We start from the raw sequence: 18,836 nt of genomic DNA on the forward strand, positions 1-18,836 counted from the left end.
ATTCTGATGGTCAAAAATTCCAGGATAAAAGCTTTGCGGGTTAACTTTCCAAATGTTTTTAGTGATGTAAAGGATATGACTACTATACATCATTGTATTTTGTCTTCTAAAGAGATTGGTAAAGTTGTAGCTATTATACAGTTTTTGTCAGTCAAGTAATTAGTCACATTGTAATTGTTAACAAATTTAATCTTATCCTATCACACAAGTCCGCTCATGGGCTCTGTCCATATAAAAAATCATAAAAATCCGTTCAGTAGTTAAAAGTACTCACGCTAAAACGTGATAGACGGTCAAACATCGGATTTAAGGACGGATTATAGTGCGTACTACAATTTGTTAGTTTTACAATTTATTCTTTGAGTTAGGTTAATACAATTTAAAATATTTAATAAAATATTTACGAACTGGCAAACAATTTTATTTGCACGGCTATACTAGGTTTGCAGATCTACAAGCAAGTTCTTTTACAATTAGGTAGTATCATTTAAATGAAATCAGTTTTTAGATAAATTAATGATGGTCCTATATTACTGTAAGTTTCTAATCTCCACCTTATTTTTACTAACCAAGAAAAATAATTACTCAATAATTATTTTATCGGCTAACTCACGTAACTGTTTGACGGAGGAACTCGACAAGTTTCACACACGAAAGTTCTAATGAAACAAAATTAAAAATAATAACATTTTTTGAGGAGACACTCCAAACATTCCTCATGATGACTAACAGCCTTATCCATCGCATCAAAAGATTAACGTAATGATATTTAAAATCGTGTCACCGCCATCTACCGGCAATTAAGTGCAGACGTGGGAATTCTAGCATTATCCCCAGACAGCAGTGGTCCATCACGACTAAACTTTATTACATATTTGTGTAATTCGAGTGTCGTTATTACTCCGGCATCCAGTTTGCAAGACACAAGTTTCACTATAAAAATTAATTACTGAGGTTTAGTATAGATAGCTATAAGTAGAGAAGATCTGTTTGTTATCATTTCAAGATTTTATATTCTAAACGTTGCCCCACACTCGGATTTTTTCTTACGTCGTAGGTGTATGTATATAGTTTTGATAAGCAGCTGAAGAAAAGAAAATTGGATGAAAATCCAATTTTATATAGATATAAAAAAATTCAGCACAGTCGATTATATTATCTATTGAAAATTCCCAATTTTAATAGGTTTTTCATGACATTGAAGTGTATCTTCCGACTATAAGAGTTGTATCTTGTTACAACACATTTTAAATGTAATATTATCATGTAATTTTCTTTTGGATTCGATTATAGTTAATATAGTAGATATATGATTTTCTATACGGCATAGTGTATATGTGTCTCAATAAATATCTTATTAATCTACGGTAATGATGATTTTAAGGGTTTCCAAAAATGATACAAAAGATATGTATTGTATTTGTTTTATTTTTCAATGCGTTTACAATATTTAATAGTTTATTTTTTTAATTGAACTTGAAATTAAATAGGTACAGGTGTACTTAGCATACAACTTTATCGTGTGACGTTAAAACCTTAACGAACTAGTGCCTCCAAGTGATATGATTACAAATATCTTACTTTACAGGTATTGCATTCAGTTATTTAACAAGACCTCAAATCTTACAATGTGTCTTTGAACTCCTGAACACATGATGCAAGGAGTTCTCAACTGACAGGCTGTGTGACGTCATCTATTTCTTTTCTCTTCAAAGTCTCAAAGACAACGGGTCTCTTACTGATACTACTTACACCTAGACGATAGGCAAAGAATAGTCAAGTGATTGAAATTAGTTTGCAGAAAATCTTACGAAGATATTTTTCCTTATAGTATATTACACATTTTCTAAAGATACGTTTACTTTAACTTTAATACGATGTTTTATTGTTTTAAAGTATCGCTAAAATCTTTGAGCCTCGATTTTTTTTTAATATAAAACAGATGATATGCATGTCATGTGTCGCAAACCTTCTATGTACAACAATCGTGTAAATAACAAATTTAACAAAAAATATTATTTTAATAATTGATTTTTTCTAATCACGCAAATAACTAACAATTACATCTGAATAAATTGCGTATTTATTTTTCGCCTCCAAATAAATATTTCCGAATAAATTTTGGGTCACTTATAAAAAAACTTTGGTAGTTTCCTTCGACTAAACTAGCAACCTCCATATTAATATAATTTTAGCAATTTTTATAAATTTACAAAATATAATTGAAATTAATCATCAATACCGTGTTTCTGTATCAATACCGACGTCAAATTAATCTGTGTTTAAAAAATATAATTTATGATAAAAATAAAATATACCTAATTACTATTAGCATACGCTCCGATTTGGAAATAGCTCAAAAATCGAACAAATTACATGATATTTTTTAAACATCAATTAATTATCATTTACTCTACTTTACATAATAACAGACGAAACATGTTTATGTACAATTAGAATAGAAAATACGTTTTAAGTCAACCTTAAATCACAAGATATGAACTAGGAACAAATATTTAAGTTATCAATAAAACGATTCTCTTAACAAATCTACACATTTCCTTAATTTAATTATAACGTAATACACGCTAGAGTGATTTGTCATGTCGCTTAATGTAATGCAGATATTTCTCTAGTCAAATATTTTTTACAATAAAGAAGTTTTATCTAACCTTGTCGAACAAATTGAAAATCGTAATGAAATACTCTCCATAGTAACCTAGAACGCATTCTACGTGCCACTAGCGTATTTAAGTACTTAGGCGTATTTTAAAGAAGCTAAAGCACAAACAAAATTTTACAATTAATTTAACTATAGAATTGATGAACATTTTTTAATGAATCCATATCTACTTTAATAATTATATTGCTCTCATTGTGAACATTAGAGAGACGTCACTATGTACGTAATACACACCCGCACTACTTCGTATCCTCAATATTGTAGCTGCTTACTTATTTACAACATTACTGTTCAGTTCACTGGAGAATGATATTTCAAACCTTGAAACATTTACACTGAACAAGACATAATTGTTGTAACATAGAGCCGCGGATAGGCCGCATCACTAAATAATTTATCAAGACCATTATGTCATGTCCAGTGTATTTGCTGTAAGGCTCAGCACGTATCTCAGTTGAAAGGCTGCGTCCATAGCGGTGGCGGCGGTGGCAGCGGGTAGGTCGGTGGCTATGTGGAGATAGCGAGCGAGGGGCGCGGGCCGTGTGTGGCGTGCGCGCCGTGAGCTCCGTGCGGAGGTGTCGCTGCCGGGGACCGAGCCCCCGGAGAGCACGTCACCTTACCCATGAACGATCGGATGTCGTCAAAGTACGCGTCTTCCCTTTCAGTGTCTGCAGAACTGGGAGAATCTCCACCCTCAGCCTCATGCTTCTTCAAATGACGATCGAGATTCGTCTGCTGACCGAAACATCTCTCGCACAAAGGACACCGGAACGGCCTTTCTTTGTTGTGAATATTTCTCACGTGTCGCTGAAGGTTCGACGAGATCGAGAACGACCGCTCGCAGTACTTGCACTTGTAAGGCTGCTCGCCAGTATGTGTTCGTAGATGGCGAGTCAGGTTTGCGCTTCTTGGGAAGACTTTCCCGCAGAACTTGCAAGCATATCGGTCACGCAGCTTTCCTGATCCTGTACTAAGTTCTTGAAACTTAGCATATGCGCTAGGTTGCCTATCGGGTCCATCAGTACCGAGAAGTGGGGATAAAAAATTGAACGGGCTCGGAACATAAGGAGAGTGCGAAGAGTTCAAAATCGATTCTGAGGAGTGAAAGGATGGAAATCGAGGCCTGTACATGGCATCAATCAGATTGCTGTGCTGCGGGTGAACAGGCATGGGGAATGCAAGTGGTGGTGATACAAGCTGCGGTGGTGAGTCCTCTCTCTTAGGTTCTACTCCTTCCACATCGACATCTGTGGTGTCATTCTCGGGAGTTTTGCTCCTCTCAGCTGGGCTTTCAGGAGGTGAATAAGATTTAACTGAGTTGCGAAAGGAACGATCATCAATCTCTGGTTCAGAATCCTTGTCGTTCTGTTTCCTTGACACCGACAGATCTAATGGCTGATCACCTTCATCTTTCTTTACATCCTCCTCGACGTCAGAATATTCAGAAGTCTTATCATCATCGATAACATTATTCTTCGATAAATCTTTAGGTAGTGGAGACTCAGATTTGTTACCCTGAATGTCATTGTTATTGAGCTTGAGAGAGAAGTTGAACGGAGACTTCCTCTTCATGTCGTCTCTTGAGAAATTGAATGGAACAATCGGTGTGGGCAGTGGCATTACTGGCGAGGGTCGGCGTTGAGAAGATGCCTCCTCACCTGACGGCGGTGACTGCTTGGAGTAAAGACTCTGTGATTTATTTGGTGTAGCTCTGTCTGAGCTGTAGCTGTCCCTTTTGTTTTCGAAATCCAATTCCTTGGGCTTTTTGTTGTCGTCCATTGAGTTTGAGCTGTCCATGCTTTTGACAGATAGGCGGCCTTCTTGTTGTTTGGATACCAAGTTGGCGTTTGACATGGCCATGTCATGTTCCATTGCAAGTCTGGCCCCCTGCACGTTGAACAGCAGTGGGCTGAGGAACTCAGGTGGGCAAGCAGCAGCGGCAGCAGCAGAGAACAGAGCCGGGTAGTGAGCGAAGGTGTTGTAGGGGAGAGGCAGGGTGGGGCCCCTGTACATTGGGAACGGGTTCGTGCTGTTAGGGTTATTCATCCCGACGTTTTGCAGAGACGGTATCTGAGGTAGGCTCTGAGGGATTTGTCCGCGGAGGTTGACGGAGGCGGCGGCAGCGGTGTCGCAGAATCTCTTATGCTTGGTGAGAGAAGCGTATGACGTGAAGGACTGGCCGCATTTTCCGCATTCAACAAGGGCTCTGCAAGCGATGTGCATTCGCTTGTGTCGGCAAAGGTTGGAGAACTGGGTGTAAGCCTGGAACACAAATAAACACACTATTAGGAAAGGTGAAAATTATACATACATAAAGTATAATATGTAGAAAAACAATGGGAAGTATAAACCAAGACATTTAAGTCGATATTTACTTTAGTTTTAAATGGGTTAATAATAATATTTTAAAGAACAAAATTAAAATATTTTTACCACTTATCACATTAAAACTACATCTCACAATAATTACAACCTCTAACACAATAATGGCGTAATAAAATAAAGCTCACCTTAAAGCAAACCTTGCACTGGAAAGGTTTGACACTGGAGTGGATGTGTGTGTGCTGCTTCAGTCCTGAGGAGGTGGCGAAGGTCTTCCCGCACTCAGGGCACGCGTGACTCCTGGCTCCAGCGTGCTGCGCGCGGATGTGGCGCTGGAGGTTGGAAGGATCGGTAAATACCTGAAATAACATCAGGTTTCGCAAACGGTGAAACAAATACCACCGGTTACTTAAACTAAACCCCGACTAATTGAAATTAAAAACCCAGGGAGAGAAAAGTGAACCCATTAAGTTTAGAAAAATGATCAAAGAAAAATTAAATTTATAGGATTTTAAAAATTGAATGAAGTAAAATATAAATTTTATAAGTGATAGACTGAATTAAGAAAAAGATTTAAAGTAAGTAAAATAGCGTATTTTAATAAAACCCATGTTTTTTCAGGACACAGAAATACAAGAAATCATTATACTAAAATATCATTACAATTTCTATGTACATAAAGTATTCAGTGCACACCTTAGGACAGTTCTCGCAGGGGTACTTTCGGATATCAGTGTGCGCGAGAGCACGGTGGCGCAGGAGCAGCACTCGAGTGCTGTAAGCTCGGTTGCAGAGTTCGCAGGGAAATGCACCGGCCGGCTGAGCGTGCTCCGTTATCAAGTGGCGATCGAGACTGCAACAAACAACAAGAAAATTTATATAAAAATATCGTTCAGCCGCGTAAATGCCAAGGACGTTAAAATTTCCCCTTGATATTGACATCCGCGTCTGTGTAGAGAAAGTTAGTACGCACTGGGATTCAACTTCAAGGTCGTTTAGATTTAGCTGTTATTCTCAAGGATAGTCGCATTCTTTCGTCCTACGGCGTTATTCCTTGTTCAGGTTTTAGTCGTTCGTCGTTATTCCGCAACGGCCAACGCCGTAATTGGTCGTGTCTGGTAATTTCATGCGAGTTTAATAACGTAAACTTTTTCCTTCACTTAAAGATGTAGCTTTGTTTCGTTTGCATTCGCGTTTTGTTTAACAGTGCTACTTTAGAATAACTAAGTGTAAGTAATAGTTCGTTAGTAGAATGTTAGATAAAATTTATAACATTGGAGTTCTAAATACGGACTTATTCTAAACTCAACCCAGTATGGGGTCTCATTCGTATCTCGGTAAAATGCAAAAGACAATTTCAAGCAAGTATAAAGTATGAAACAGATTTGTATTAGATACCGTCTTCGTATTAGTTTAACATTTGCATCTGTTTTCCAGTAAAAGAAGCGTTCACAAACTAGCCTAGTTTATATCAGTGACACTTTCGCAGCGGCTGCAATTTAACTTCGTTTTATATTGTAATTGTATTTTATCGCATACCACCAACGACTCTATTAGAAAGTGAGGAGATTACGCTAACGAACTTGAATAGAGCACTGCCTATACCGACTATAGGAGCCTACTTACAGGGAAAGACAAAATAATAACATCTTTATGCATAGGGATCGCCCACGCGAACATAACTTATACACTAGCCCATACATAATTCAAACATGTTTTCGTTCCCCGCCGTATGTATGAATTCATTTTTGCAATAAATTCTGTATGAACACGTTTTATGAGCAAAATCCGTACTAGACGCATAGTTTATGAGTTTCGCATCGCTTCCGAGTATTTCATCCATGTGACCCTCATTTTCTCCTATTCCATGTAAAATACTGTTATCACCGCCTCAGTAACGTGTGTCGACACTTGATAGAAAACGTCTATCATTTGCAAAAACGGTCCGAGTGAGTCTCCTTGGCATAACTGGTCTACCGCACGCAACCCTTGCTGCCTCCGGCTATTTTCTAACGCTGCACCTGTTACACCTCGTTAGTCGTATTTTAAAACAAACACAGATTACATCGCTGGTTTTATTCAGGAAATAGCTGTGACTAGTTGTTGCGCGGGCAGATCTATGTCGATCTATTCGAAAGCTTCGTGGTCGTCAAGAGTCCGAGATGGAACGTTTTCACTGGTGCACGGCGGCGGGCCTGCGCCGTATCTTTTAATTAATCTTAGGAATAAAATCTACCGTCAGTAATGGTTCCGTCGCTTACTGTCTGTTCGTCCGTTGCGTTCTCTAACTATTCACCAACTAGACATATGGACATCCACGTTTAAATCTGTGTCACATGTGAACAGTTAGCCAATTAGAAGCGAATTAGAATTATTTGATTCCGGCAATGCAAATTACGAAGAAATCTAAACAATTACTTATCCAATAGCTAAATTCCTTTTGATTAATTTTGAATCCTTTATAATATACTTTGTATTTCTAGTCTTTATTAGACAAACCATGTAGTTAAGTGTAACAAGTAGAGTACTTTCATTTTCCCCATTACAGTGTTGACATTCTAATTAAAACTAATTATCTTAATCAACTACATTTTGCAACACATGATCTGAGGTACATTGTAAATGTACACTGTTCAGTAGATTCGTAATCAACGCACGCGCAACAGAAACAACGCATAGCCTCAGGGCTTACTTGCCCAAGTATTTATCTGCGCATACGATCTCAAACTTCGGCCATTCGGCTTTTTTTCATTACTTCATAACATCATCTAAGTAAACGATTCCTTTAGAACAGTTGTATCATTTAATAGGTTATTGCATCATTCCTATAACAATTGAAAGTGTTCCATTCTGTCTGTTTGTTGTAATTGAACATTGATTTGATAACGCTAGGCTGGTAGTATTGTTGGCGCCATTGAAAGACGTTTCTTTTTTTGGAACGTGTGGCAAATATCGTTGACTTTTTTTATTATTATTATTTTAACGTTAAAGATTTTTTTTAAAAACATAGCATGCGTTTTCAAATGCAGAAGTGTGCCGGACATATCAAACCACATCTCCAATTGCGTACTACTTATAATATCACAATAAAAAATGCATTTAGATATAAGATATTGACAGACATTTCCCATCTCTGTCCAGTTCATTGCACACATCACAATTAATAAAACATCGTTCGTAGACAGCGTGTGCTCAATCTACTTACTAGAAACATTACGTCTGTTAAGATCGAAGCTGAAACACGCTGTAGACACTGATATCCGCCGATCATAGGAATAATCTACATGTTCACCAATTGATAACATCCAATGAACAACTTTCGTTCCAAGCCGATCTATTAAGCTCCGCCCACACAAGCCACTGTACAATTGGACGCTAAAATGACGCTAAACTTTTCTAAGATGGTTAGTGTAGAAGTTGGAATAGGATTTATTGAAATTAAAATGTTGGTATAGCTGTAATATACGACAATCTACAATCAAGTTCTGTGAACCTGTAGAAATGTGGAGTGTAAATTAGCAAAAAAATCTGTAGAAGTAGAAAAGCTTTTGATAATGTTTTTTTTTCTATCTGTTTCGTTCACATATCAAAATATTTGTTTTAAGTTTATTTGAAAAAAAAACGTTGAGCGCCATTTTAGCTTCTCCCCAGACTAATGATGTACTACCGACGAACGTGCTTACATTTTAATAATCGATTGTAGATCCCGGCTAGCGCTTACAATCGGTTGAGAAATACCGTGGCTAGTCCATGTTCGAATAGATAGTATCGATAGTATTCACCGAGCCGATCCGATTCTCCATGTACCACATGTAAACGAACCAGTTATTACAGCTTGTTAATCACCAAATAATTCAGACTAGCATATCCATCAAACTTCCTTGAAAACTAATTGACCAGATCAAATTACCGTACACGATTAATTTCTCAAAATTACCACCTCCATATTGAATTAGGTGCTCAAAACTAGACAAAGAATAAAAATAAATCTGCGTTAGACAAATAATAATGATTGTACAGAGATCCGATCACGTTCGTGTAGCCTGTAATTTTAGTGTTCGACTTCGCAATCGCTACCTGATCGATCTGATATCGATTCAAGGTGTGACAGCGGCGATGATCATTCCAATTGTGACAGCACTCTGACGAAAGTAAGAGTGGAAAGAGATCCGATAAGAGTGATTACAATGAGATTTCGTAATCCACATGATGCATTATAATACGCCCGAACAAGTATTCGGAACGAACGTGACACTATAATTTAATACATCAATAAAGATTTTACTACTGTGTGATACGATACGACACTTTGCCTAATGCGATACTGATGTCTACTGAAGACAGGTTTACAGCTAAATTCCTGCTAGAATTAAGTACTAGTAGACCTAGTTCGATTATCTTAGTCTTGCATCTAAGTGATTTAATTTTATCTTCCCACTTTACGTAGTCTATAAAACATAAAAAGCTACAATGTAGCGCACATCTAATTACTAATCGATCTCCTGATGCCCTAGAAACGTGGTAAACGTTTAAAACAATAGTGATGGCGCGATAAGAACTGCGTCACTACGAGGATACGTTAGAACGGTGCATGTCGATAATCTCGATCTCTTGCATTATTGACGAGCCCGCGCTTCGATAGAATATGATGACACACGCCATTATGGCCTTCCATCGCTTGTCACATAGATAATAAATTCATGATATATTTTCATTCGTGATGAGACGTTTAGTTTGTGTTACTGATTTTATCAACAGTTTTTAGTTGTTTTTATAGTTTCATTGATTGATTGGGTATGGGTGGATTATTTTTAGGATATATTGAAGAGAATTCATGGAATGCTCGTCATGCAGTATTGACCGGGAGCCACCATCTGCTCGGTACAGCAAAAACGCGGAATCGTCGCGTGCCATCGACCCGACCGGCAACAAATCATCGAGGTGCGTCTTATCGAACGAGCACATCACTAGCACTAAATAAATCGTTACAGCCGCTCTTCTACGACCAAATAATATTAATGGCAGGAGGTTAATGGTTTCGAAGACGTTTGAAATTGATAGACTTCTGCGTATACCGGCAGACATCTTGAATGGACCGTTTAGATGGGATGCACGATTGACTGATTTGAATTTAATTTGTCGGCTGGACATTTAACCACCTTTAGTACGATTGTACAGAAGTAAAAATTAAATATTGAATAACTGAAGAGATACGCATCAGTGACGTGTTACAAAAGCAATATTATAAACTGTTTAATGTTAATGCGTGGAACAATGGTTTTGATAAGAATTATTTAGTAGCCACTTAAGCCGGTTAGAGCTCAATAAATTTCCTAGACCGATATAAATAGTTACGGGGCGATACAATCATATCGTCTATCGCACGGCTTAGCGAGTATCCCTTATAAACGTAGGACCTTAGACGCAATAAACCTACATGCTATCAGGAAACCATAATACTGATGATAAAACTAAGACAAACTTGGAATATGAATGAAATTATTATTGTGATTTATGGATAAGATGGTTGACCAAATAACTCGTCTTTGAACAATTTATTTTTGTATAATTGCTATTTATTACTGCAAATAATTGGAACTGGACAACTATGCTGCAATTGTCGCAATTTAATGTTTAAAATAAAATTGAAGATATAATTCTTCCATTAAACACACCATCTAAAAGCGACTTATTGTTTTTGCCTATTAAAATCCTCGTACATTTAATTCAAAATATAGATTATATTGAAAGTACTTACACATCGATGTTAGGGAATGGCAGATCGCAGTAGCTGCAGCGAATGTCAGCGTCTTCTCGCTCGTCGTCATCTGCTGGTGGCAACGAGCTGAACTTCTCGATAGAAGACTGGCGCTCTGTAATGAGAAGTATGCTTTAGTATACGAGGAAATAAACAGTTTAAACAGGTTGCTGTAGATTTTAATATTGTCATTGAATAATTTTATGAGTTTGAAAGTTTTCCTAATCGATTAGGTTTAGTAAACTTTGAATAATAAGAAAACGATCAGTTTCAATTTGTAACTAAAGCTTTGAATATTACATAATTAAGAGAATGCTCTAGTACCCTACATATAAGTTAAATAGCTTTAAATAATTACATCATTTAATAGTTAGACTATGGCAACTTCCTGAACGCTACACAAATTAAACCTGAAATTACAAAGTAATTTTCAATTGACGTAAAACCCATAGAACAATTATGTACTCTAGGAAACATCATATATCGGACATTAATAATATGGTACAGCGTAGGACATGTCATATGTCTGTCACTACAAACGTATAGAATCACGAACAGGGCCTCGGAAGTACGAAATGGCTCGCATTGACACATGCAGAATTAATTCGAGTCACGACGAGCGACACCACGCCTCAAGCATTGTCTAACGAGCCGTGATAAGGCAAGGCTAAGATAAGCTTGTGATATCATCGCATAAATATGAATCGGTATCGAAGATGGTTTTTTGTGTGGTGTAATTGTATGGTAAATAAAAGCCGTCGGGATTGCGACCAGCGATGTGGAGCAATGTAAGATGTGGCAAAGAATCGTTTCACATAATAGTAAAGGTATAATTTGAATTCTATAACATAAAACAGCAAAAAATGTCAAGTAGAATTTAGAAAAGTTGAGTTTACTCTCACATTAATCACTTCTTTGCAAATACAACGTTTGATTTTGACTTTGACCGCAAAACCAATAACAATGCCTACATACCTCAAAAAAAATCGCCAAAAATTTAAGTGATCCAAAAGATGACACGGGATCACTAGTGATGTCACTATAGGTCGGAGGTAAATCTATGTGCGATGTCAGTAGTGTACTGAAGTGTTTTGTTACAAATTATCAGGGGGCCGGTCACACCCCCACCCCACCTGTGAGGGTTAATATGCTCACTTGACCCGCCTGGGGGGAAATATGGAAAATCATCTGTGCGTGACAACTCTACTGTTTGTGGTTTTAAAGTTTTAAATGTTGTAATTGTAATTGACTGTTGTGGGTTAAGGGTTATGTTTTTAGGAGGTATGTTGTGATTTGATTCGGTTTAAAAAAATTATGAGTCTTATTTAATTTTAGCTGAAAATTTTGATGATCCTAAGTAAATTGTTTGTCAATTTACCAGACATAGCATAGCATTTCCTTACTTGAGATTACAATTGATTTAAGACTGATTTTCAACGCCAGATAGCTTTATCGGAGGATGAATTTTGAATTTTTGATAGTTTTCCCATACAGAAACTGTCAGACGTCAATTTAATTTAATGAAAATCTGTTGATTGAAAATTTAGCCTTTACTGATATTCACTTCCAAAATATAGACTGAACCACTTAATAATAAGGTGTTTGCAATAAACGCTTTGACTTTGATTTAATCGAATCGCTATGGCATCCAGCATTTTAGCCCCAAAAAGCAACTGAACTAAATCAGTATTGTTGGCTTCTATTACCTACATCAAACAAGCTCAATTTTTTCCCACACAATAAACTAAACTACAAAAGTCAAGTAAAACAATATGGCACCTAAATAAAAATGCAATTTGCGTACAAGGCAGGGTGGGTGTTCGTTAAGTTTTCCCACGACGACGACGTCACAGATGTCAGAGCTGCGCGCGCGCACCGTGACGGTGACTTACCGATTTCGTAATGAAACCCACCCCAAACGACTACACCTGTTGTTTCTCGCAATTTATAAGTGTTAACGTCCATTTTGATTATTAAAAGTCAGTTATTTTAATTAGGAACGAAAGAATGAAACATGCCTTTTGTTGAAGTTGGAGTCTCTCCAACGCAGTTTTAGTTTTACTACTTCAAGAAAAACATGACGTTTCTCGATTTTAATTAAGTATTTAAATAACACGTAATAAACTACTAACTTTACTGCTTAAGTCCCACTTAATTGAAATATACCTATGATGTATGTATAAATTATAGTTACGACTATGCTATTCAAAGTAACACAACCAGCTACAAAAGATAAATTACAAAATCATCGCCGCAAAACAATTCAATTTAATATCCCGTGTTCTAGAACACAATCGTGTCGATAATCTGTTAGTCCAAGGTTCGCTTCCTGCGTGGAAATAGGTCCTATTCGCGCTGGAGGCTGTGGCTTCGCATCAGGTGCGTCGCACGCGCATCTTACCGTTACACCCGAAGGCGAAAACGGTCGCAGTACGCCGCGCACATTTGTACCTCGGTCAGGGCCTGCCTTGATGCATGGTGAAAGATACTGACGAAATTATATCGATAACTCCTTCCTTTTACCATTTAAATAAAATTTAAAATTAAATTCGTAATAAGCTGTTCCGATCTCATTTTACTCCATATTAAGAAAATAAGCTGCTATCTTTTAGGCAGATTAAGTAGGTTTAATTGAATTTCGGAATAAAAAGTACTTGGATTTCGCTCGGGAGAGCCAAGCCCAGTTATTGATAACGCAAAAGTTATTAACGTAATCGCCAAAGAAATATCCGTACATTTTTTTCATTCAAATATTTATTCGATGCGAATTAAAATTAGCATGAATATTATACCTTCACACATGAGATTAATCAACCAAAAAATATGACAGGAGGATTAAAAATAAAATCCAAAACAGAATGTCTGGACACGCGTCAAAATGTATTGTGGTGTAGAAATTATTCAATTTTGCATGACATCAAGATAGTGAGCGATCTAATCTGCTAACAAAACAGGCTCCTACCGAACCAGATTCAACCCTTCACTGGGGGCGGTGTTATTAAATTGAAATATTTCTATTTTATTGTCCGTAATATTTATTTGATTGTTAAATAAATACGCGATGTGGGACGCCGAGCGATTGTCGCCGGTTTAATGGAGGGTGGAACCATTGTCGTTGGTTAATTTTTTGATTAATCATCCTGTTTGCTAGGGAACTGCTACGATTGTGTGACGTTTCTATTTTTGCATTTGTTTGTGATGCAATATGAGATGAAATCGTGCGTTTGCTTATTTCTAGACCTACTAGATTATACTGTGTCTAAGCTACCATAGTATAATAATGGGTATATATTATTGTCTTACTACTAGTTCTTCAGAAACGCTGATATGTGAAAAGATAAATTTTATTTAGACAGATATTAGATAGTAAAAAATATTTTTCAACTTTAATTAGAATTTTGATCTAGAAAACTTCGATCCTAATCAATGCAATCCATTTTTTCTTATCAATATGAAAAATAATAATCACAAAGCGAGATAGGAGCTACTATAGAACTAACTACACAAAGCGTGCGCAGTGCACAGTCGGACAAAGCAACGTCATCAATTTTAATCTGCGCGACAATTGCGCGATGACAAATGTCAACGCGCGACACTCATTCATTACGCACACGAATGCACGCGACTATTTGAAAAAATACAGCCAATGAAGGGTTAACTCCACATTATTGTTATTGCGTATGACAGGAGATGGATTGAAAAACTAGATCTGATCAAAGATATTATTTTATTTGGGAATTTCGTTCGTATTGCAATCGCTCTAGTATTTACGCCACTACATATTTCATATTAACAACACCAGGAATTCGTACAATCTGAACTCGTAAAAAGCTAAGCCACTTAAAATTCATACACTTTAAACGCCTAACTCAGGAATGGGGTTAGGATTACTAGAATGACCTTTTAGAAAACATTAATGTTCCAATAAATCTGTGTCATTATTTATGACTTTACTATCTTTTATCTATAGAATTCTGAGGTGGCTGGCCTTACATAACAGATCGGTAAAGGCTCTAAAAAACGCACGTAAATATTTGGTAATAAATTATCTTGAGGCGATCGATCACCATTGTCATGTAGGAATAAATATATTCAAAATCCTATCTCGTACGGTATTAATCCTTTCGCAAAAAAGGCATTCTTATCGAGAAATTATTCAATGAATGGAGCTATAGGTGGCCTCTGCTGGGAGTAAGGTCCATCAATCAAGTGTTGTGCAAGGCGAGCTTACAACAAATGTTGACTGCTAACTGCAAATAGTTTCTAATTACGTATATTTAAGAGTCATTGTGTGTTATATTGGTTTGTCATGCTGCATGTGTCTGTGATGAATGTGGGTGCTGAGTTGTGGTTATTGAAGTAAATGATCGCTCAATATGTGACCACTATACTGTTGTACTGTTGTCCAATCGTTACGTCAGCTGTTTACTAAATTCTATTCACTAATGGACTGTTTATTTCAATTTGGTTGCCTATTTTACGAAATACATTAGGTACTGTTTGTAAGTAAATGCCCGTGTTTTCGCGAATTAAGTATCTTTTCTCATATTATATTGATAATAATATGGAGTTCTATATTTAAATGTACTTCTACTTATTTTTTTCTTTAAATGAGTTTATAAACAGTAACAATATTATAGGTGCCCTAAGTGTCGAACACAAAGTCAATTCGTAATTAGAGCGAGGTGGTTATTACGTGCAATCGGAATCGCATAAATCACCGGGACCGTGTCGGTTGTGACGCCGCCGGTCCGTGCCGGAAGCCGTTACAGGAAGCACTGAAGACCCGTACCGGTTGACATACGGTTGCTAGATGTGGCTTTGGATATGAGAGAACTATCTATTAACTGCGCTTCGGGCCTTTTAATGAGAACTTTCTTGATATTGCAGTGTAAAAAGTGGTGTCGTTAAAATTTACTCTAATTTTAATAGAAGCCAAGTCTTTTTCCTGTTGAAATTAAGGTTCTACACATCAAGTCTTTCAGTTGCATTCATGGCTTCAAACGTTTCCTTAAAAGTGTAATGACTTACTACCGATTCAATCAATCTCAATGCAAAATCTTTAGATTATGATCGATTTTGAACATTTGTTCTATAGTGTTTCTCTCACAAATAAAATGATCTTAAGATTTTGGATTAAGATCGGTTATTGAAATTAGCAGTTAATTGTTATCAATTTTGGTACGTAATTGATGAACCTATTTTCATGCTATAATTTTGATGTAAGCACTCCATAAGTATCAGCGTAGATATAAGGTGCCAATTTAAAAACAAATAAAAGTAATCTTGTCTCTTCTAGTCTAAACAAACAGTTGAAAAAGCCACCCTTGCAATAACAAAGCATATATGCGTGATTTTTCACATCGGCGGCGGCGCGTACGTCGCGATTTATCTAAATTAAATATCGCATGCGCGCGTGGCACCGGTGCGCCGGTGTGTCCGAACCCTAAGATTTTTTTTGTATACAGCCTGATTCTTTTTTCTAAGTAGATTAGTACTTAATACCTAACTTTTTTTTGAACTGAGTTTAATATTGTGGATAAGTCTAAACTTAGTTTATTCTTAAAATACTGTTTAGTCAGAAGCTTTGTAAGTAAAATAGTAATACATAAGATAATTTATTTAAAGACAATTCCAATACAGGAATGTAGGATAAATGATGTCATTAGATTTACCAATTTAAATATGTACCTACTGATAGAATTCAATAGTCGTGAATGAATTCATCCGTGATGACTAATAGCGGAATATCTGTTGTATGCAATTGTAATAATTTGAACTACATAACGATCTTGTTTTTTTTTTTTTTTTTTTATTCTTTTGAATTTTTAGGGACTTTTATAACGCACAGCGTATGTCAGTCCCATCGTACCCTAATACAGTGTAGTTATACATCAAACCAACGGAATCAATTGATCAAGGCCATGAAGCTGAACAACTTTCTTGCATCATCACTAGCTGGCTGACTTAATATCTTGTGGAATGTGCCTATATCGTTTTTGTTCAACTTCAAAGCCCTGAACAACGTACTTCTATCAGACTCAAATCGGACACATTCCATCAACAAGTGGTGCAGGTCTTCTATAACTCCACATAACGATCTTGTTAGAATATTGTGTTACATTTTCCTTAACACTTTGTTGCAATGAATACTACAAGCTTCTTCATTCAATGTTCTGAATTGTTAATAGGAATAAACATAATATAAAAACTACTAAAAGACTATCTTTAATAACCTATCTAGTCTAGTATATAAGTATATCTTGGCATTTTTTTAGTAGAGATAGAATTATAAGAGCTCCCTAAAAATTGCATTACTCGCAATATTCTATCTCCAAAATCTATCGTTCTACTTTAAACCAGCCTGTATATGAACTATATAATGAGTCGTCAAGGGTCGCCGTCCACTGGAGGGCAGAGGGCAGGTGACTCCAATTAACTGTCACCCCGCGTGTCAACGGAGCGTGAATGCGCGTGACCGTGATTCAACTGCTGCCCTGATAGTCCCAGACTATGTATGTGCCTTCCTATGTATCTTTTGTATGTGTTGTATTTACCATCTTTAGGCTAGTGGTGGGTACTTTGAGTGGTTTTTGTATGTAGTACATAGAGCAGTGCTGGCTATATAATTGACTAAGTATGCGTTTTTTCGAATATAAACTTGTACACTTGATGATGTTCCGGAGTTTCTTGTAAATACATACTAGAAATATTGGTGATAAAAAGATGCCTACTCTTTTAACATCTAGCGAAAAGTTGAAGATGCGGATTGAATAATTTCTTATATAAACTGCCATTCCCGAAATGACTTTAATATAAGAAACCACTCAGTGAAATTAGGAATAGAGTTAACATCAAATCAGTTCATCCCTGATCATGGCTCTTACAACAGTGTCGAAATATCGGAAACTCATAGACATAAATAAACATGGTTAATATCCCGTCTTAAGTTCAGATGTTAATATCGAATCAACCTAAAAAAACATTCTAAAAGTCTTTATAAGAATAAAACAAAGAAGTAAATAGTACGTACTTGAGTCCAGAGAGATATCTTCCAAGTACAGCGGTGTTCGGGGTCCAAGCAGCAGCTCCTGTCCGGATGGGACCTCGCGGACAACTTTGTACCACACCTGAAATTGTATTCACACAACATTAATTTATTGAAGAAGAGAAGGAAGTGTTGTATTACTTTTTCTTTGTCAAGAGGTGGAAGTGTATAAACCTATATTACTTTTTCTTTATGAAGAGGTGGGTGATATAAAGTAAATCTTTGAAGGATGCAGAGATTACAATAAAATATTTGAAGATGACATTGCCAAGCCTAGTTGTGAATCTGATGGGGCCCAGGAGGGCTGATGCCTGATCCGGAGATGCAGACTAGCGGGTTTACCGGAGCTCCGACTTAAAAAGCAGGAGTAGGAACGGTATGGTTTCTAGTAAGTAAGAATCTGACACTAACTGTCGCCTCGCCCAAGGAGGGAGAAGTCATTGGATGACTTTCCGCCTCAAAAAAGCTAGCACTAGTTTTTGATAAAACATAAATCATCAGACATCAACACAACATGTTATTAGGTTTCCCGTTACCTTTATAACAACCTTTAAGCCCAAATTCGTTGAATTTTGTCATAGCTTAACTAATAAACATAAATACTTATTTTTACTCCAACTTAAAAAATAAATTAAGTATTCATTTTTCGAAGCAGTATATTAAAATTCCATATACCGTTTAACCTCTACAGGGGTACAAGTAAGTGAATCTAATCACCGCATCTGTTCGCTCCCCTCTTTGACCGGAAGTGGCACACAGTTGTTCAGCCGAACACCGATTTTCTGCCACCGGAAGTACTAACGTTCCACATTCAAATTTAATTGGGGTAGTGCTACAATAGGTTGAGCCGTTGCTTGTGATAATCATTCGTTGATTTGTGCGTTATTAGTTTTAATTGACATTTGAGTTGAGGCCAACTTTAAGTTGTTTTAAGAGGGTGGAATAGGGATATTATAGTACCATGAGAAAATGTTTAATGCCTTCTTTCCGAGTACTATGTATATGTAGCTTGTTTTGAAATATTT

At 36.7% G+C, this 18,836-nt stretch overlaps 1 protein-coding gene across 7 annotated transcripts in view; it reads right to left on the minus strand.

Moving 5' to 3' along the window:
• Positions 1–1,410: 1,410 nt before the first annotated feature.
• LOC118271795 (MDS1 and EVI1 complex locus protein EVI1-A) overlaps positions 1,411–18,836 on the minus strand; it is a 107,892-nt gene continuing 90,466 nt past the window's right edge. For 6 of the 7 annotated variants that reach the window (XM_050693931.1, XM_050693930.1, XM_050693936.1 and 3 more), the window contains 5 exons: positions 17,797–17,893; positions 10,764–10,878; positions 5,702–5,858; positions 5,194–5,364; positions 1,411–4,945 (listed from right to left, as the gene is read on the minus strand). In XM_050693931.1, the coding sequence (XP_050549888.1) occupies positions 3,191–4,945; positions 5,194–5,364; positions 5,702–5,858; positions 10,764–10,878; positions 17,797–17,893 (2,295 nt within the window). In that variant the 3' untranslated portion in view covers positions 1,411–3,190. The remainder of the gene's footprint in view (positions 4,946–5,193; positions 5,365–5,701; positions 5,859–10,763; positions 10,879–17,796; positions 17,894–18,836) is intronic. The other variant, XM_050693932.1, reaches the window with a different exon arrangement.

Source organism: Spodoptera frugiperda, chromosome 5, assembly GCF_023101765.2.
Source record: "Spodoptera frugiperda isolate SF20-4 chromosome 5, AGI-APGP_CSIRO_Sfru_2.0, whole genome shotgun sequence".
In the NCBI taxonomy this organism is placed as follows: Eukaryota; Metazoa; Arthropoda; class Insecta; order Lepidoptera; family Noctuidae; genus Spodoptera; species Spodoptera frugiperda.